General features: G+C 43.1%; 1 protein-coding gene across 1 annotated transcript in view; it reads right to left on the bottom strand.

The window, feature by feature from the left end:
- LOC109465165 (cubilin-like) overlaps positions 1-20,963 on the bottom strand; it is a 31,080-nt gene extending 10,117 nt beyond the window's left edge. Inside the window, exons 1-4 of the mRNA XM_019762313.1 lie at positions 20,915-20,963; positions 19,141-19,182; positions 18,091-18,296; positions 17,598-17,763 (exon numbers count right to left, since the gene is read on the bottom strand). Of these exons, the coding sequence (XP_019617872.1) occupies positions 17,598-17,763; positions 18,091-18,296; positions 19,141-19,182; positions 20,915-20,963 (463 nt within the window). The remainder of the gene's footprint in view (positions 1-17,597; positions 17,764-18,090; positions 18,297-19,140; positions 19,183-20,914) is intronic.
- Between the last annotated feature and the right edge of the window lie 873 nt (positions 20,964-21,836).

Here is a 21,836-nt window from a genome sequence, read left to right as displayed (position 1 = left end):
CACCCGTGCGAAATGGGCCGGCTAGGTGACCTTGTAGCGCGGGTAACGTCTATCTCTGTATCGGGCCATTAGCGTGCGGCACGCACGTTACCGGCTACACTGTCACGGGTAAGGGCTGGGAAACAGGTCGGCCGTACTCTCCAAGCGTGTTTTTACTAGGCTTTTTATCGGGGTTTCTCTTTTCCAACCATGTTTGTTGAGGAAAAAATGCAGTGCAAAAGAGAAACCCCGATAAAAAAAGCCTAAGAACACGCTAAAAAATACCCCAAAACCCGAACCTCTGCTTGGAGAGTAGATCGGCCGTAGGAAATGCTGAAATTATGTGACACATACACATAAAACAATGTACAGATGTACGTACACATACAGTATGTCCTCACATAAATGCATACAAAATACAGAAATACGTACATATATAGTAACATGTTCAGACTACATACTACACTGTCACGGCTACAGGGCTAGGAAATAGGCCGGCCGTACAAAACACGTAACTACATACACCTATATCAACTGATACATGCATCCATACAATGTATGTAGAATACAACAAAATACATCACTATAGATTATTGTGCCAACACGCACGTTACCGACTGTACTGTCACGGGTACAGGGGTGGGAGATAGGTCGGCAGTAGGAAATGCTGAAATAATGTTGTTAGCCAGTGTTTGTTTATTGTTTATTAGACCGATCTCCATTAGTTTGTGCAGACAAGAGTTGCCATACATACTATTCTTCCTGGAGTCGTTGACTACAAACTACTTTCATCACAACATGGTAAGGCTTAACTACACTCTACATAACCACACACAACATGCAAGTAGTACCGAGAGGTCAGAGGTCGTAAAAATAAAATTGTGTCCTCACTATGAGACCGAAAGAAACAGATTATTTCAGACAGTTACAACAATTTCTTCATCCTTTCGTCATTTTGAAGATCACCAAAAGACTGCATTTCTACTAAGATCACAAAGCACACTAATTATGCAGAATGTGGGACTATTCATTATCCACTGCCTTCAAAGAAGAAGTCGAACCCCATAATAGCTAGCGTAGTAGTAGAGGTAGAAATTCATCCTGTCTCCTGTTACTGTATTGCAATAAGTATTATACTTGATTGTAAAAGCAATTAGGCTATGGGAAAGATTTTGCAAATAAAGTTTAATTATCCATAAAACAATGTAAAGATGTACGTGCACATACAGTATGTCCTGACATAAACTCATAAAAATACAGAAATACGTAAATATATAGTAAAATGTAGACCTTCAGACCTAGGGACCCCCCTTCAGCACTCGCTGGTCCCTCAAGCAGTAGGAAGAACCCCCCTCCCTTCAAAATCCTTGCTACGGGCATGTCATGGAAGAAAAATAGACACATGAGCACATTGAAAGTTGCCCCCTTTTCCACAAAAATCAATGGATGGATTTTCCTTGGAGACTCGGGATTTAAACCGAGAACTCAGCCGCTAAGGAGACTAAATATCGAAAATCCGTTGAGCTGAAACACTAACCCACACCTACCAGACGTATCAATGTCCGAGTCGGTATCCTCCTGTCTGATTAACCTTTACTGTAACATCAATAACACACGAAAAATGAACTTGAACTTCGTTTTAAAGGCATCCAGTGCGATTTCAGGGCAGAAAAACTGGAAATATCCTGAATAAGGTAATATTTGTGATATTGACACATACTGCTTCACATTTTAGTCAGTATGTCATACATTTAGCTTAAGAAACAAGCCCCAAGATGAGTCCTTTTTTTTCTGGGTGGTATCTCTGAAAATCAGCCCAGGGCCCTTTCAGTAATCATTTTCCGTCAGAAGTTGGGAATTCTGTTCCATGAGGGTCAATATACATTGGGGCAGTGTGGTTTCAACTCATTATGTGAATAAATGACTCTAGAATACTGTATTGGCTTTGAAAAATCGGGTTCCCAATCCTTAAAATCTGCACTGGATGCCTTTAACGCAGTTACGGTACTGACGTCACAATCTTTCACAATCATCACAATCTTCGAACAGAATCGTCAGAATTCTTATATGCTTTGATAAGAAATGTGTATATATAATTGTATCTATCTTTCTCTCTCTGAATTAATGTATGTATCTATATGTTTGTATCTATATATCATTTATCTAACTGTGCATTAGGCCACACCAATTTAATTTGGTCGGATTCGCCTCTTAATTTTTTTTTCTGATTTGCAAAAAAAATTCTGGTTCTGAATCAAATCAAAATGCTCATATTTTGCCCCAATCGTTTGGAAAATTCATTTTCTTCCTAGTTGTTACATTTGCCCATCTACCAATGCAGTGATTTGATTAAACGTTCAAAATTCATTGTTTAAATATTAACCCAGCCTTTTGTGTTGACTTCATGGCTCCTATTGTAGCATTTAGGGGCTATAACAGGATGCCTAGATCTGTTTTTGTTTTTATTTTTAGCCCTGTCGCTTCATATTTTTTATGAAAATAATCCGAGAACCAACAAATTAAATTAGTATGGCCTTATGTCTGTATCTATTATCTTTCCATCAATCATAAGTTAGTATCTATGATATAGAATGAAAGTATATATATATATATATATAATATTATATGTATATCTATGATCTATCTATCCACATACTATGTCTGTGTCTATCTTTCCGCCCATGTATCTATCTAGAGAGAGAATGAGAGAGGGAGAAAGTGGGAAAGAGAGGAAGGTAAACGCTTTTCAACACCTATCTAATATCAATCTTTCTATCTGTCTATTTATCTATCTATCTATCTATCTTCTATCTATCTATCTATCTATCTATCTATCTATCTATCTATCTATCTATCTATCTATCTATCTATCTATCTATCTATCTATCTATCTATCTATCTATCTATTCAACTATCTATCCATCCATCTATCTATCTATCTATTCATCTATCTATCTATCTATCTATCCATCTATCTATCTATCTATCTATCCATCTATCTATCTATCTATCTATCCATTCATGTGTCTCTCTACAGAAAATAAGAGATGGAGAGAGAGAAAGATAAACCCTTTCAACACCTATCCAATCTATCTTTTTGTCTATTTATCTAATTTAGTATCTATTTTTCTATCTTTCCATCCATGTGTCTATCTAGAGAGAATGAGAGCGAGAGAGAAAGAGAAAAAGATGAACCGTTTTTTGACACCTTCCCGAGCACGTGCCATCGCCATACGTCACCGTCTAACCACGTTTTAGCGTGTCCCAGAGTAGCCATTAGTCGAACACAGCTTCCGAAAATGTGCCGTTTTATGGACCCAGCGCTAAGAAGAAGAGTTATCTGTACAAAGCCGTTAACTAAAGTTGTTTCTCGGGCTTATTTCTCGTGTTTATAGTCTCCCAGGGAGCGGCCCCGCTGCGATGTCAAACCGAATGGTCGTCAGATCAGGGGGAATCACTTCCACGTGAGCAGTTACTCTGATACCAGCCCAGAAAAGAACGAGAAATAGCCATGCCTTCAAATATCAGAGTTATCAACCAAGAATTGAGGTATTCAAAAAGTCGTATTTCCCCAGAACTATCGTAGACTGGAACTTGTTGCCACCAAGCACAGTTAGGGCATCATCACTAGAAAGCTTTAAACAACTCCTGCAATCAAATGTGCAAAGATTGAGTGTAACAAGTCGTTCGGTGTGATATACATGTAGCTAGCTGCCGCCGCGCCGCGTGCCTGCGAAGCTGGTGTGTTACGCCGAAGGGCGGTTATACCGGCTATATCGATACAGATACAGATACTCTCCAAGCAGAGGTTTGGGTTTGGGTTTGGGGTTATTTTTAGCGTGTTTTTAGGCTTTTTTTATCGGGGTTTTTCTTTTGCACTGGATTTTTTTTCACCCAACTTCCAGGATAAGAGAGAAAGAGATTGGTATAAGGACCTCACCAATATTTTGTGAATCCTCGAGTTTAATGTGTAAATTCTAGTTTGTGATGTTGTTTCGTACAATAGGGATAGCCACGATGAAAATTGACAATGGACATCCAAGAAAGACGAAACATTTTCTGTCGCGTCATGTAGTTTTGTGCAGTGAGAATAGCAACAATGTAAAATTAATCGTGAATCTGAGTGAACTCAAACTTGAAACCCCCATGCAGTGGGGTCGCGTCACCTTAGACGACTTTCCTCACTTCGCTCAGGTGAAAATGAGTACTAAGTATTGTTTTGTCCCAAGTGTAGGTATCCCCGCGTCTTGTCATTACATGTTGGAATATAAAAAAAAACTCCCGTGCACAGTATCCGAGTTGCGTGCTTAGAGCAGACTCTGTTGATCGATACTCCCGGACGGAGATGAATAGGATAAAACTTGCAATCTTAAAAAAACATGATAGAGGTACATGTGATAATAATAAACATTACTGAATGTACCCGAAGCAGGATAGAACTGTATAACAAAAACTCTGTTTGCACAAGTATCCGAGTTGCGTGCTTATACTAAACAGACATTAGACATGTCTGTGATCTAAACATACCCCCCCCTCTTGTTTAACGCCATACATGTACACAGTGAAACTGCAGGCCTCTATTGCTGGGTATCATTTTTTTTTAATTTTATTTTATTCACATGGATTTTTGAGCATTGGATAGGAAGGACTTGTTGTGCTTACGTGAATCCGCTGCTCATAAAACATAATACAAAAGTAAACATAAAGATGACATAAAGTATAACATAATCATGGGTATCATTCGCAGCGGCAGTCCCACCTTTGTACCTATTCTTGGTGCTGAACGCTATCAAGCATACATTTCAGTATATATGTATAATTTCTAGTGCATAATGTAGTTTTGTTCAATAAGGATAAGAATGCTATTCTTTCATTGAAAATAATTACTACAGTAATACAGATGCTTTTTTTAAATAATGTTCAATTAATTTATAGTTAATCCCAGATTACCCTCTTGTCACTAAGTTTTATCAATTTAAATGTTATCTGTGTATGTCATAGTCGATGTCATTGTTTTTTTGTATTCATCAAAACATACAGACATAACAAGGACAGTGTGACGCTGCACTCAAGTTAACAACTTATATTAACAGCGCCACACACAAAAAAGGTACAATTAATATTTAAATATACAAAGTTGACATGTGCGCCGTAGTCCCACCACCCCAAGACATTAAAATATTAAATTAAATGCTAACAGAGCTATTTGAAAGATAAGATTACACGGTAGCCTCCTATATCTCATCAGAGCTAGGAGGAGAATTTAGGCCCATTAACACCTACGTAGTATTTGGACTTCTATATCTAATTGACTGTTAGAAACAGTCAAGCAGAGCTAGAAGCGCTTGGTATCTCCAATGTAAATCTGAGTGAGTTGCATCGTTTTAAAGTTGTACATAGAGGGTAACAATGAGGAGCCTCTAAGAATAAAGTGCAGTTTAGCATTATCTGACATATTATTAAGGTTGACAAGATGACCAAGTAAATCTGCAAGATTGCCAAAAAGTTCCGATCTCTCACTATTGTATAATGGACAATGTAGCATGAAGTGCATGACAGATTCGCAACGACACCCGCATCTACAAGAGTAGTCATTGTTAATGCTGTCCTGCATGCTCGGTCATTACTGGCTGGCATGACCTGGAGTTCTTGTATATTTCTTGTTCGCTGAATAAAGAATGATTTACACCAACAAATTGTAAATCTGGATAAACACAAACTTGAAACTATCGTGGTTGCGTGCGTGGAGCAGACTCTGTTGGTCGATACTGCAGGACGGTGATGAATGATCCGTCTCCCGGTTTGATGAATAGAACGTCTCACATTATCCGTCTCCGCAACACTCAATTCATTAGGCAACAGCAAGTAATTTCTATAGATGACATCAGAGCGCGCATTAATTTTTTGTTGTTGCTGTTGTTGTCCTTGTTTAACGTCTAATATATCGCAAGACGTGGTCACTTGGGGCTTGTTATCGCGTGGTTCAGTTCAGAGTCAAAAAGTCTCTCTAGGTATTTAACCTTCGGTGCCTTGTGCTCGAGTGAAATTTCCGCCTGATTTGGGAGAAAAAAACATTTTGTTGCCTTCTGACTGTGGTTAATATGCCAAAAATGGGCAAAGATGTCTGTTGCCATGCCGGAAGGTGGATGGCAGATAACTATGAAGAGAGGAGACAAGAAAAGGCTCTGATTTAATGTTTTGTTTCTTACTTTGATGCAGTGATATGTGATGCTGGCTGTGTATATGCGATGTTCCCACTGAATCAAAACCATTTGTACATTGAGCGAGTCAAAATTTTATATAGTAGGATCCTTGTTTTTTTCGGCCCGCCTTGTTTTTTTTTTCGCCTGCTCGCATTAGATTTAGAGTCTGCGGAGGATGTCATCCATACAATTTACTTGCTGTGGCCTTACGGCAAACACCGAACCCGCGGTAAACACAGCTGATCCAGACTTAACAGACCCGAGAAGTGCATTAGTGGGCAACACCAAGTGATTTTCATGGATGACGTCCTCTGGAGACACTAAATCTGATGCGAGGGCGTGAAAAAAAAAACTACATGGGCCGAAAAAAGCAAGATGACTAGATTTGAAACAACACCTGGTCCCTGCATTGCCCAGGAATGCCAGACCGAGAAGAGAGTGGAGCGAGTCAAGGGAGGGGTTCCTCCGTAAGGGCCATGATGCCCTGGATTGAAAATTGAAGGGACAGCAAGTGGTAGGACACAATGCAAATGAATGAGAGAACACAGTGTAACAATCAACAGGTATTTTATTAGCTATGAAAACTACAATCAATCAAAATGGAATAGCAGTTGACGTCCTGACCCTTAAATCACATCTTATATCTCTGGCATATTTAGGCCTAGGAAAAAATGTTGTGTTTCCTGTTTCCCGACCGACCGTAGAAAAACATACCGACCCTAGTATTTTTTTTATCTAGACCTCTGCTAAGGACATAAATGTTTTGAGCTGATCGACCTTTTCTTATTCCATCATCTGACACCTCAGAGATGAAACATTGTACAATCGGTTTTCCAGCATTGACATTGAAAATGAAAGTGTTTTCATGCAGGCTTTACTTTGTTAGACTGCATTACCTAGGTTGGATCACTAGAGATCGCCAAAGTCAAAAAAGAAAGACGACAAAGATAATCCCTACCTACCAAACCTATTTCCCATATGTATAGTTTTTATCTTAAGCAGTCGGCCTTGTATAGGATACTTATTTCGATCCTGTTGCCGACTACTTACAGATATTTTCTGTAAAGCCTAGTGTATAAATTTCTTTTCAGGAAACAGGAAACACAACATATTTATTCCAGGCCTTACCGACGGAGCTGGGTTTAGAGTCGGTAACACACCGGCAGGCATTGATTGATCAGGCGAGGCTTTACTGTTACATACCCCGGGATGAGAAGTTGCAGGTACAATCTGCAGCAGTCATCCTGGCAAAAACCTGAGCTTGTCTGTGATCTAAACACGCTACCCCTCCTCTCGTGTTGAACACGATACACACGCAGGCAAACATGCCTGCTTCTACGCCAAAAGGCAGTTACTCAAGCAACTGGATATGATGTTGAAAACGTAAGGCGTTTCAGCTAGTATTCACTAGCTTTCGTCAGTGACTGAGAGACCAGAGGGAAAATGCAGGTTTATGAGCACAAACTATTGATTGATATGCAAATAAAGTGAAGACAATTTTTTTGGAAGTCAAAAAAGGAACAAAAGTCAGACAAGTCAAGACAAGCTTCTAGCTGCCTGCTTCTAGTGCTGGGCATCATTCACAGTGGCAATCGCACCTGGCCTTGGTGCTGAACGCCATCCATACACATGCACATATAGATCTGTCCTTGATGCTGAAATCCATTCATACATACACGGAACTGTTCTTGGTGCTGAACGCCATCCATCCACACACAGATATAACTTTCCTTGTTGCCGAACGCAATCCATACACATTCTTAACTATCCTTGGTGCTGAACACCATCCATACACATACACATACTCATACAGATACAGATCTGTCCTTGATGCTGAAATCCATTCATACATACACGGATCTGTTCTTGGTGCTGAGCGCCATCCACACACAGACAAAACTTTCCTTGTTGCCAAACGCAATCCACATCACATCATTAACAGTCCTTGGTGCTGAAAACCATCCACACAAATCAAGACCTTTCCTTCCGTGACTGAACACCATCTATACACATGCACATACAGATCTGTCCTTGATGCTGAAATCCATTCATACATACACGGAACTGTCCTTGGTGTTGAACGCCATCCACACACTGACATAACTTTCCTTGTTGCCGAACGCAATCCACACACATTATTAACAGTCCTTGGTGCTGAAAACCATCCACACAAATCAAGACCTTTCCTTCGTGCTGAACACCACCTATACACATGCACATACAGATCTGTCCTTGATGCTGAAATCCATTCATACATACACGGAGATGTTCTTGGTACTGAACGCAATCCACACACAGACATAACTTTCCTTGTTGCCGAACGCAATCCGAACACATTATTTAAAGTCCTTGGTGCTGAACACCACCCATACACATACACATACAGATACAGATCTGTCCTTGGTGCTGAGCACCATCCACACACAGACATAACTTTCCTTGTTTCCGAAAGCAATCCACACACATTAGTAACAGTCCTTGGTGCTGAAAACCATCCATACAAATCAAGACCTGTCCTTCGTGCTGAACACCATCCTTACACAAACACATACAGATACAGATCTGTCCTTGAAGCTGAAATCCATTCATACATAAAAGGAGCTGTCCTTGGTGCTGAGAACCATCCACACACTATTTCATTTATACCTTCGCTGACGGAAATAAGTTGTTTTTGCTCTGTGTCTTCTTCTTCTCCAAACACATAAGGTCAATGACCTAGACCAGCCGACTGTCACTATGGTAACTGGTGCTGTAGCAGCACCATGTGGTGTTGGACTACATTATGTAGAAAGTTGCAGGACAGAGTTGGAGGGGCTGGTCACCGAATATGTATGGATGAATTCAAGTGAGAGTAAACAGAGCAGTAGTTGCCAAAAACAGTTACTCAAGCAACTGGATATGATTTTGAAAACGTCAGACGTTTCAGCTAGTATCCACTAGCTTTCGTCAGTGACTGAGAGACCAGAGGGGAAAGCAGGTTTATATACACAACCTGTTGATTGATATGCAAATAAAGTGAAGACAAATTTTGGAAGTCGAAAAAGGAACAAAGGTCAGACAAGTCAAGACAAGATGATGCAAATTAGTCTGAAAGCTCCTGTTATACAGGACAGGAGCTTAAGTGTTGTCTGTCCTCGGGGCTGGGAGTGCCAAATCCCAAGTGCCGGAAAGATCGACCCGTAGCCCCCTTCCCTGTTGAGGGTGGGGTTGTACATTCTTTCATATATTGCCTCTTTAACACCCCGTTCCCACCAGCGTGTTTCGCGGTCTAAGACATCCGTGGACTCGAGTTTGAAAGAGTGACCCTGGTTGTGTTGTAGGTGGTGGAAAATAGCTGAGGAGTAGCCGTTGGCACTAGGTCGGCAATGTTCTTTGTACCTTACTTTAAGCGGTCGACTTGTCTCTCCGATGTAGTTGTTGTTACAATTGGGCTCCTCACATTTGAGTCTGTAAATAACATTCGCCTTGGTACCCTTGTGAGGTCGGTCCTTAGGGTGTACCAGTCTTTGAGGGTTGAGTGAGGTTTGAAGTTAGTGGCTATGTTGAAGTTTTGGAAGATCCGTCGGAGTTTCTCAGATACTCCTTGGACATACGGAATAGTGATGTTGGCCTTGTTTTTGTTGGTCAATGGTTTGCACTTCTGGGTTTTCTTAGACTGATCTGAAGGTTTAAGCGCTTTGTTGAAAGTCCAGTCTTGGTAGCCACATTTAGCCACAACACTTAAGCTCCTGTCCTGTATAACAGGAGCTTTCAGACTAATTTGCATCATCTTGTCTTGACTTGTCTGACCTTTGTGCCTTTTTCGACTTCCAAAAATTTGTCTTCACTTTATTTGCATATCAATCAACAGGTTGTGTATATAAACCTGCTTTCCCCTCTGGTCTCTCAGTCACTGACGAAAGCTAGTGGATACTAGCTGAAACGTCTGACGTTTTCAAAATCATATCCAGTTGCTTGAGTAACTGTTTTTGGGCATATCGTATTACCTGGATGTCTAACCTACATCGACGTAGAGCAGTAGTTTGTTAGGCTCGACCATGCCAAGTTTAACATTATGCACTTGCATGCTCTTCTAGTTAAGCAGTGCATTTTCTCAAAAAGGTGACCACTTCTATCAACTGATGCAGCTCCAAAATGTCTATCAAAAAGCATGTTCCATATTTCGGACCGCCTGCTTAAGAAGACCTGGCCGTGGAATACTAAGTCACGGATTGATCGAGCGTCATTAACCGTTAACTGTTCCAGTCTGAGCGCATCTGCCTGTCGGGTGAAGCTGAGTTAACGTGAAAGGCGTGTGCACGGGCACAGCGGTGTGGAGAAAGGGGGTCAATCCGGCGGGACGAGATGGGTTTGGTAGACATGGATGTTACGACATGCCTATAGACATCATGAAGACTCAAACAGTCTACATTGAAGGTATCATTACTAGATAATAATAAAAAAACAACGCATAGAGTTAAATGTGAAACGGCTAGGTGTAACAAGTTGCCCGGTGTAGTATAGCAGGGCAGGTGCCACCGCGCTGTGTACCTAAGAAGCATGTGTGTTATACGCTGACCTGCTGTTGCACTACCTATACAGATACCTTTGTGTACAGTACGGTAAGTCACCGTTAACTGTTCCAGTCTGAGCGCATCTGCCTGTCGGGTGAAGCTGAGTTAACGTGAAAGGCGTGTGCACGGGCACAGCGGTGTGGAGAAAGGGGGTCAATCCGGCGGCACGAGATGGGTTTGGGAGACATGGATGTTACGACATGCCTGTAGACATTATGAAGACTCAAACAGTCTACATTGATCAAGGCATCATTACTAGATAGCCAAAAACAATGCTTAGAGTCAAATATGAAAAGGCTAGGTGTAACAAGTTGTCCGGTGTAGTATAACGTAAAGGGCGTCTAGCTTGGATTTGATCATATTCTATCTTCTGTCATAAGATAGTCCTTTCATGAACGGCATGAATACTTAAACAGTCTACATTAATGGCATCATTACTAGATAGGCAAAAACAACGTTAGATTTAATTGTGAAAAGGCTGGGTGTAACAAGTTTTTAAGGCTAGGTGTAACAAATTCTTAAGTGGGGTCGTGCTCATCTCGGATCCAAGAGGTCCGGGGTTCGAGTCCTGGCATGCCACCGATCTTGTGCCTTGGGAAAGGCACTCAACACGACTTTCTTTACTTCACTCAGGTAAGAATGACAGCGTGTCTGACACAGCTAAAGATATCATTAACAGCATAAAGACTTTTTAAAGTCTGGGGTATCATCGCTAGGTAACTTTAAACAATGCCTAGAGTAAGATGTGTAACAAGCCTTGAAAGCTGATGGGAATATATATATCACAATATATTTAACAATATAACAATACCATCATCTTACTATCTGATTGAGTCATTCACACTCAGCCTGACTGCATTTCTACAAGTGGTCGTTAAAAACTAACATGCATTGGGCGTGTTCTAAAGGTATAATTGACTTCCTTTTCAGCAGTTTTTAAGTAAAAATCGTCCCTGGTTATATATAGCTGCTGTCCGTCAAAAGGAGGAGAGTCATACCTTCCATAGAAAAAGCACACGCGCGTACAAGAACGGAAACATACATCTTAGACGCTTCATGGGGAAAAGGCGAGTTTGGACACGCGCAAAACAGATTATCTATCAGTTTGCGGTGCCCTTTGACACGACATGTCTCCCTTTCGGACAAACATGGAAAACGGATGACTTGTGGGGACCCAATGGAGGATATGGTCAGTATCAAAACTCTAACTTTTCACGTACAGTCATCAATTCATCAGTCAAAAACGTCTAGCCTGGATTTGATCGCATTCTATCTTCTGTCACAAGATAGTCCTTTCAATGGTAGACGTGAAGTGGGTAAAGAAAGCAATAAACCAACCAAAAAACCAACTTAGCTATTTTAGCTTAGCAAGTTGATTCACTGTTTCGACTCCCTGTTCCCGCGATTTGATCACACATAGTACTCAGTTCCTCGTGAGGTAAACCAGACATTCAGATCAGGTCAATCAAACTTCTCGGTTTTCTTTTCTTCCGATGTGTTGATTGTACAATTACTTACTTACGTACTTACTTACCTACTTACGGAATGAATGAATGAATGATTAAACGCATTAATGATCGAGTGAATTATGTGTTATTGAGATAAAGCAGAGGTAAAATCATAGTGATTTCATATCTTACTACAACTGTATACGTTACGCCTGGGTGCGGTTTACTGGTTATGTAAAACAAACAAACACTGAACCCACATCTTCGTCCCTCAGGGTCTAAAACATTTATAAATCACCCAATAGATGCCAACAACAACTATCTCCTTATCCTAAATGACCGCCTTATCATCTCCGTCCATCCAAACCGCCTCCCAGGTCTAACGGCAGAGCCTGACAGGCCTTTTGACCAGGTGTCCTTATGATGAATTCCAGTCGGTGAATAAATGAATGAATAAATGAACGAGTGGATGAATAAAAGAAAGACCTTTAGTGTATGCTTATTCTATTACAAGCTAAGTATAGGTCCTGGAGCTAAAGCAGTGGTAAAAAATCATAGTGATATCTTACTATAACTGTATACGTTACGCCTGGTTATGCAAAACAAACAAGCCTGAATCTTCGTCTCTCAGGTGATGTATAAATGATCCAATAGATGCCAACAACAACAACTATCTCCTTATCCTGATGACCGCCTTATCATCTCCGTCCATCCAAACCGTTTCCCCGCTCGCCTGACGGCCCTTTTGACCAGGCGTCGTTATGATTGATGCCGACCCATCAATATCTGCCGGACTCAATACCCGGCTACAAGTCCGGCGGCTTAGCCGGGAGGGCCGCCTGCCTCCATCCGCAGGAGGATAGGGCCACACCAAGTCATTTTTATGGATGACGTCCTCTGGAGATACTAAATCTAATGCGAGAGAAACAAGAAGGGGGAAAAAAGCAAGACGCCTACATTAAAAAAATTATAAGGGAAGATAAATGTCATTTTTGTGGCTGACGTCCTCTGGAGATCCTAAATCTAATGCGAGAGCGCAAAAACAAACAACAAGACAGACAAAAATAAGATGCCTAGATTTGCAATATACTAAGAGACGACAAATGTTGGGACACACTTGGTGTGGCCTAAGCCTTTACTTAGCCGGGATGGCCGCCTGCCTCCATCCGCAGGAGATTAATGCTTCCGATCTGGCCACACCAAGGAATTTTTATGGATGACCTCCTCTGGAGACTTTAAATCTAATGCGAGAGCGCGAAAAAAAAACTAGAAGAGCCGAAAATAAGTAAGATGCCTAGATTTGAAACATACTACGGGAAGACAAATGGTAGGACACAAATCGAATGAGAGAACATAGTGTAACAACCAAAAGTCTTTGTATTCGTCATGACAGCCAGTGGAACAGCAGTTGTCGTCCTGCCCTGTTTCTTTCCTTTCACCACGTCTTCCAATACTGCCATTTACAGCACTGTCATGACTCTGTCATGAAGTTTTTTTTTTCTGGGAACAGGCTAGAATAAATTGTTTGTTTATTGTTTATTTCAGTTTGCAAATAAAAATAAAAACAGTATGTAATGACTTTGTACAACCAAATGTGCGGGAGAACCCAAAAAACCTAAGGGTTTAACGAGTGGGTTCTCCTAAAATCCAATTGTTTTATGACCTCTTTTTATACACGTGTATAATAAATAAGTGATAACGAAACAAACAAAATTAAATCTAAATAGATAAAAATATAAATGCGCGAGAACGTCATCCATAAAAAATCACTTGGTGTGGCCTAAGCCTTTCTTTAGCCGGAATGGCCTCTGCCTCTGTCCGCAGGAGGTTAACTGGGACCGATCGTGTTTTTCGCTCACATAAACACCTCAACAGACACCATACAGTCCCCAACCTGGGCCTTCGTCGACGACTTAAACATCATCGAATCCCAAACATCAAAACTACAGAAAGACCTCGACGAGCTAGCTTCGTGATCAGACAAGAACAGTATGCAGCTTAACCCCGGGAAATGTAAGGCTATGCATATCTGTTTCAGCCGGACATTTTTATGTTGTAGAGATCGCAATTCAATTTTATGCATACATTCCTAGCTAGATGATATTTTAAAGTTGTTAAAAGGTGGGCACTGATGTAAAGAAACATGCAATTCAGCCTCCGGGCAGCAAAATGTTTTAATCAATAAACCAGTCATCATCATAATGTTTCCGATAATACGTGGTCAGGTCCGGTAGACTGGGGTGGGCAGCTGTGTGGGGTGCTGGAATCTGTCCCTACTGTACGGGGAACCGCACCTGAACCGGCTCAGTCCAGCTGATACCGGCAGTAACGTCTGGCCAGGGGCTTGATGATGGTGATCGACACTTAATAATGTTATCTAACTTCCCAAAACCCACTAATTTTGGAAAAGGTGGGGCATTGCGTCTTCCATGGTCTAAAAAAGAGAAGTCAAACCCCTTAGACCTTTTATCATGTAGATTTCAGTTATTTTATACTACGTTTCATTGTTCGTTTCTGTTTGTAATCTGCAATTAGCCCCCCGGGCATGAATTTGCAACAAACCTCAAATTATCTTAACCTTTGCTCTGTGTCATCATCTTCTCCAAACACATAAAGTCAATGACCTGTACCAGTCGGCTGTCAGCTGGTGCTGTAGCAGACACCTTGTGGTGTTGGACTACATTATGCAGCAAGTTGCAGAACAAAGTTAGAGGGGCTGGTCGCCTAATATGTGTATATGGATGCATTTAAGTAAGAGTATAGGAAACAGAGCAGTAGTCTGTTAGGCTCAACCATGCGAAGTTTAACATTATACATTTGCTTGTCTTGTTAAACATAACGTTTTCTGAAGAGGATGCTGCTACATGTACCAGCAGTAACGCCTGACCAGGGGGTTGTCGATGTACTGTCTATATCTACAGAAATGCCTGCTCATGTCACATTAGCAACGTAGATATAGGGCCAGTGGAAATACACACTCTAGTGTCTGGCCAGGGGGTTGCTGGTGGTCTTTCTATGTGTCTATCTACAGAACCACCGGTTCATGAAATAACGTGTAAGAACAGTGTGCAACGAATGCAGTGGAAAGCAATTTTATCTGCTAATGTCCCAAACGAGTTAGGGTTAGTCTTAGTCACGGCTCTGGATAGTCTCCGTGTATCCAAGACTTAGCCCCCGACGTACGACACGGTTCTGGATTAACTGTGCCTGAGAAAAGGTCCGGATAAAGCACGGTTCTAGATACAGCAGTGCCTGATCCTGACCCTCACATCACCCATGCATCCAGGCACAGGACTAGATAGGCACTGTTCTGGGTACAATACGCAGCTTTTGATTGGTCAAACTGGTCAAATTGGTCCAACCGAGGCTTGTTAGTAAGCTAGAATACAATGTTTACGGTTCTAATATTTTAATGACAAAGACTATGATTTTATGAATAAAAAGTATAAAGGTGTGGACAGAATGTATCTCAGAACAGTCAGCCCCAAGACGCCCCTACTCTCTGCAACTTATCACCAGGGATAGCATTTTGCTCTTTCGATCGGAGGAAGGAATTCGCATTTATCATACAAACAACAAATTACCTGCATTACTGCCGAAAGAACCGTCCATCTAATACATTCTGATTTCTGTAAGAAAAACTTATTTTTCGGCTACCCATGTGGTTACGCTTTGCCGCAAACTAGTCCCGATATCTGTCAAGATTTACCACAGCATTCTGTCCTCGGGCGAAGATGCTATTTCGATACATCGAATGCCAGGTTAACAAATGATGAGCTTATTTCCTCGCCTCAAGGCTCGAGCGCCCATGAAGCTGGCATTCGATTGAATTCCGCGGCATTTATCCATGAGCTTGTCTGCTGAAACTGTCTATTCTGGTACCGTTTATAGTAGCGTGCGTAAGTCCAGTGGTTAGCGACTCTGCCTCTTAGTCTTTTGCAGGCAGAATAAATAGTAGAAATCGGCCTAAAAAGGGGGATTTAATTGGCCAGAGGAGTTGGTCTGAGAGAAGGTCCATACAGGCAAATGGACCCTCTCTGGTCGGCCAACTCCTTTGGCCAATTAAATCCCCTTTTAGGCTCTAGAGACAACCTGCCTCTGGACCAAGAAGTTGGGAGTGGTCGGCTGTTGTCGCTCACTCGACACTCGACATCCCGGCTGTTGTCGTTCACTCGACATGCACGCTAGTGGAAAGCTGTGGTCCACTGTTCATTGTGCTTGTCAAAAAGAACGAGGGCAATTTCCTCGGTACAATAAACCTGTAAATACTGTACATAGCGTCTGTCTTCTTTGTCGCGACAAGTGGAAGATTAGCTACCTGTTCAGTGAGCTAAAATTTTGTACATAGCGTCTGTCTTCTTGGTTAAGACCAGTGAAAGATTAGCTCTTCACTGAGCTAAAACTGGATCGAGATTAGTCTGGTGTCCAGCCTTGTTAGCTTAAGTCCGCTCCCCAAGATCCGCTCCCCGCCAACAATCTTTGGGAGCGAACTAACCAGGCTGGACCTCAGGCTAGATCGAGATCACTTTCCTTTCCTTCCACACAGCGCGGACATTAGTCGGAAAGCTCTGGAATCTGCTGCTGGGTCAGCACGAGTCGATCCGATGACCTTTGCAGAGGGAATTCCTAAATTCCCGCCAGTTTTGCAATCCTCAGTCCAATCCCGCTGAAACTGCGCTGGCTGCGAGTTGAGTAGGCCTATCACGGATCTCAGCCTCGCGGAGTGGGCTCGCCGTACGGTTGGAATCTAAATTGATGTGAAAACCGCTGCCTCCGTCTTTCCGAGGGCTTTACCCCGCACGTTACGCCGGACCCACCTGAGCTGGGAGAGTGGATAGCGTCGCTCCGGGGAGCTTTGCGAGCAATTTCGGTATCTATTTCAGGCATTATCCAGCTCGCGTGCACTTAAAAACGGCGATTCGTACAAGTGGCTGGTTTTAACTCTTAGTGTGAAGATCTGGTAAGCCCCTGGCAGCATGAGAGTCTGCTCCGTACTTATGGAACAAATTCTCACTGATGGTATGCATCAGTCCGATATTAGCCGAGGGGAACAATTTTTCTCATGGTATCTTTGTAATAACAGATTTGTCTTTCTTTGAAATTGAACATTTCGCCGTTTGCATACGTACATCCTTGAACTTGAACATTTGCTACTTACTCATCTCTGAACCTGAACATTTCAAACTTCAGGCAAGCCATGTTCAGATTATATTTACCAAATTGTACATCAGTACAATACAAGCCTGATTCACCCACTCTCTCACACTCACTCACTCACTCACTCACTCACTCACTCACTCACTCACTCACTCACTCACTCACTCACTCACTCACTCACTCACTCACTCACTCACTCACTCACTCACTCACTCACTCAAAGGTTCGTACAACAAAAAACATTGGAAGAGACCAACCTTCATACTCGATGGTGAATCCCGAGTGAATATCGTTGCCGGTGGTTCGCCGGTAAAACTTGAGACAGGCGACGTGGTTGGGCACGTACACCACGTCTGTCGGCTCTGACGTCCCCACGTAACTCCGTAACCTCCGCCGGTCACTGCACGTCCCGTCTCCGAACACCTATAGTGATTTATGAAAGTTTTGCAGTTACAAACAACATAGTACTAAGTACTAAGTAAGTAAGTAAGTTGCTAGAGGAGTAAAGGAGACGGTGTACATTCGGACCAACCGTCCAACACTGAACAGAGACGGGGGCGACACAGTTTATCTGACCCTTTGCTGAAATCACGTGTTTCCGACGTCAAGTCCCGGAAGCTGCAGTAGACGGATCCATTCCGTGAACAAGGCTGACGGAGTTAGCCTAAAATTTGGTCCCAATTTACTTACTGTAGGTCAGAACGTTTAGCCTTTATGTAATAATGGATCGAGATCCCTTTCTTTCCTTACCTGCACCTCGTCCCTGACCGTGGAGTTCCGCGTCACCTCGGAGTTCAGGTCCCACCCATACACCGTGACCTTGACCCCGTGACCCTGCTGCAGACTGATGACCCAGGTGCAGACCCGGTCGTCTGCGGACATGGGGGTGGGGTAGGGCCTGGGATAGGCCGGGGAGCGCACCCAGCCACGGTACGCCGTCAGGGTCCTGCCGCACGCTGGAGAACAGCGTTAACAGTAATTATCGTTAACAGGGAGACATGGGGGTGGGGTAGGGCCTGGGGTAGGCCGGGGACCGGACCCACCCACGGTACGCCGTCAGGGTCCTGCCGCAAGCTGGAAATCAACAGTAATTCTCGTTAACGGGGAGAGATATCTCAAAGGTCAACGTTAACAGCAATTATCGTTAACGGGGAGAGATACCTCAAAGGTCAACGTTAACAGCAATTATCGTTAACGGGGAGAGATATCTCAAAGGTTAACGTTAACAGCAATTATCGTTAACGGGAAGAGATATCTCAAAGCTATAGAACGGAATGGTCTGTGGACATGGGGGTGGGGTAGGGCCTGGGGTAGGCCGGGGACTGAACCCACCCACGGTACGCCGTCAGGGTCCTGCCGCACGTACGCTGGAGAACAACGTTAACAGTAATTATCGTTAACGGGGAGAGATATCTGAAAACTATAGAGCGGAATCGTCTGCGGACATGGGTGGGGGGTGGGGTAGGGTCTTGGGTTAAAGCCGGGGGGCACGCCGTCAGGGATCTACCACACGCTAGAGAACAAGAGCAATCGTTCACTATACCTACATGTAACCAGCTATGTTTTGTGGTCAGGCTTTGGCATCAAACAAATCTCACTTGTATTTTTGCGTTACATTGACAAGTAGCCTAAAGTGGGCTGATCATGTTAGCGGAAAATTCGGTCGGAAATTCCTTTTTAAATTCATTTTGAGTTTGAGACCAAAACTGTCTGACTAATGGCACAGTTCTGGATTCAAGAAAAGCTCATACCTCATACATCAGAAATCGTAGAAAACACACCACATCGTACGATACTTACATTTGCTGGGCTCTGATCTTGTACACCGGGCCACACTGTCAGCTGGGGGAGACGAAGAATGAGATATTGTTAATATGATAAGAGCTAGAACTCTCTCTCTCTCTCACTTACTCAGTGTGTGTGTGAGAGAGAGAGAGTGTGTGTGTGCGTGTGTGTGTGTGTGTGTGTGTGTGTGTGTGTGTGTGTGTGTGTGTGTGTATGTGTGTGTGTGTGTGTGTGTGTGTGTGTGCGTGTGCGTGCGTGCATGTGTGTTTGTGTGTGTTTGTGTCCATGTCCCCATGATATGACATAAGTTTTAAACTCTAAAAGCTTCATGGAAGATGTGGGGCCCATTTGAATTGATACGGTATCCAGGTCCATATTTGCCCCACGTGTGGACTATCCAGAACCGTGCTTGAGCATGGCTCTGGATAAAGAACAGTTCTGCGTCCGAAATTCAGGCACAGAACTACTAAAATAGACCGGTTCTGGATACAACAGAGAACACCACCGACTGCAGCTGACGAAACGCCTGACAGTGACGTCAGACGGTGACGTCACGGTGTCCTGGGTAAGTCCAGGATGTGCCAGTTGGGGGGATTATTGGCTCTCATTGGATAAATAGGCGGGAGGTCAGAGGTCGTCCCTACATGAGCGGGGATGTTGGGATTCTATTTTCCGCTTCAGACACTCCGTAATCACAGCTGTGTAGCGCGTATGGAGGTTAGAATTCTGTTTGTTACAATCTGAACCGTTTGACGAACTTTTTTTCTTCAGACTAAGGCCACACCGACTTAATTTTATGGATGACATCCACGCGCGCATTGATTTTCGCCTGTTCTAACAAAAAAAAGATCACGTCCTCCGAGGCTCTCGCCTGGCTCTAGGCGTTGGTAGTCCATGATAGTTAGTGACAATACAGAGTCAGTGGTAACTCTGAAGGATGGCACCCAGGCTACAGAAGTTCCAAGACTCAAGAACTCAGTACATACGTACAGTGCCGATTCATAGATTCCGCAAAAAGCCAGCATGTGCCGGCTTGTCGTATGTATACTGCCGCAAATTCACAATACCAGCTTTATATTCCTATTCATATTCAAAAGAATGTATAAATTGTTGTGTGTCTAGTATTTTTGTGTATCTATATGTATTGTGTATTTATGTGTATATATGTCTGTACTATTTTTGCAATGGCCCTGAATAAAGACAATCAATTCAATAAGCAAAAAAAAGAAAGTATTATATTAATGTTCTCAGTTGTCAGATGATGGATCCTTGGTAAGACCCAGGCTCTGTACATGTAATAATGTGTGTACGTCACACTCCGTATGTCTTAATTAGGCTCGGTGTGATGTCACGATGGATGGTAGTAGTGTACGTACTGTATCCAAAACCGTGTGACACTGTCTATGTGGTTCTATGACTGAATGGGTTAGAGTTAAGATCAGGCACGGTTCTGGGTAGTCTCCGTGTATCTAAGAACGTAGATTTGCCCCAGTCACGGTTCTGGATACATGGAGACTATCCAAAACTGAGTCTGAGCAAAGTTCTGTATAAAGTACGGTTCTGGATTGTCTCCGCCTATCCAAGAATGCAAGAACGTAAATTCGCCCCAGGCACGGTTCTGGATACGAGTGGACAACCCAGAACCGTGTCCGAGCATGGCTCTGGATAAAGCACGGTTCCGGACACAACGTGTGGATTATCCAGAACTATGTCTGATCATGGCTCTGAATGCTGTATAAAAAACATATACAAGATGGATATAAGAATGTGCATGACTTGTTCAGTTTACCGAGAGTTGAGCTCAGTAGCAGGTAGCAGATGAGAAGTTTGGCCGCCATTGCAGCTTCAGGATCGTCTCAGACTAGATCTGGAAAAAACAAGAAGTTTTATTAAAATTCAGGTCAAACATTTTCGTAAAGATTAATGGGATGAATATGAATGAACATCGTACAGGGCCTAGGGTGCAATATGTGTTACAGAAACAACAATACTACAATATCGATCTATTCTACATTTAGGATCACTACAAAACATCATTGATGGCAATTTAAGAGAGTAAAGCGACGGTCACAACTCGCCGTACGTGCTTCTGCGTGCTGTCTACGTGCAAAAACGTGGGCAAACGTACGGCATCCGTGCGTGGTGAGTACCGCCACCGTACGGAATCCTACGGATTTGGGAGCACGCAGACACGCCGTAGAACTTTAAGTGTAATACTTTTTCTACGTGCGGTCTGCGGATTTACCACTCGTGCGTGCGAGTACGTGCGACGCGCGTGCCCCGTACAGCCTATGAGCGTGCAACGAACGGACTCCGTGAGTCTAACTTCACTATTCTCACGTGCAATTGCTGTACGGACAGCGCACGAAGCACGTGAGTGCCACGCACGGTGCTTGCGTCATCCGTGCTTACTCCTCACTTCCCAGTTGACCTGCTCAATGACCACGCAGAACACACGTGCACCATACTAGGTGCTCCGCACGTGCAACGCACGTGCAACGCACCTGATTTCTACAGTATATAAAGACGACTTGACGGGCGACTGCCAACTCGTCTCCAAGATGCCCAGGAAGGCTCAAAAGAAGTCTACCAGACAAGATCCAAAGAAACGGGCCGCGGAAGACACCAGGGCGGCTAGTGATGATGAAGTTAACAGGAGGTGCACGCACTTACAACGTGCGAGTGAGTAAGGAAATCGTGCGCACGCCGCA

Source organism: Branchiostoma belcheri, unplaced genomic scaffold, assembly GCF_001625305.1.
Source record: "Branchiostoma belcheri isolate BF01 breed outbred unplaced genomic scaffold, Haploidv18h27 scaffold15, whole genome shotgun sequence".
Taxonomy (NCBI): domain Eukaryota; kingdom Metazoa; phylum Chordata; class Leptocardii; order Amphioxiformes; family Branchiostomatidae; genus Branchiostoma; species Branchiostoma belcheri.
This window is presented reverse-complemented; position numbering and strand designations above follow the sequence as displayed.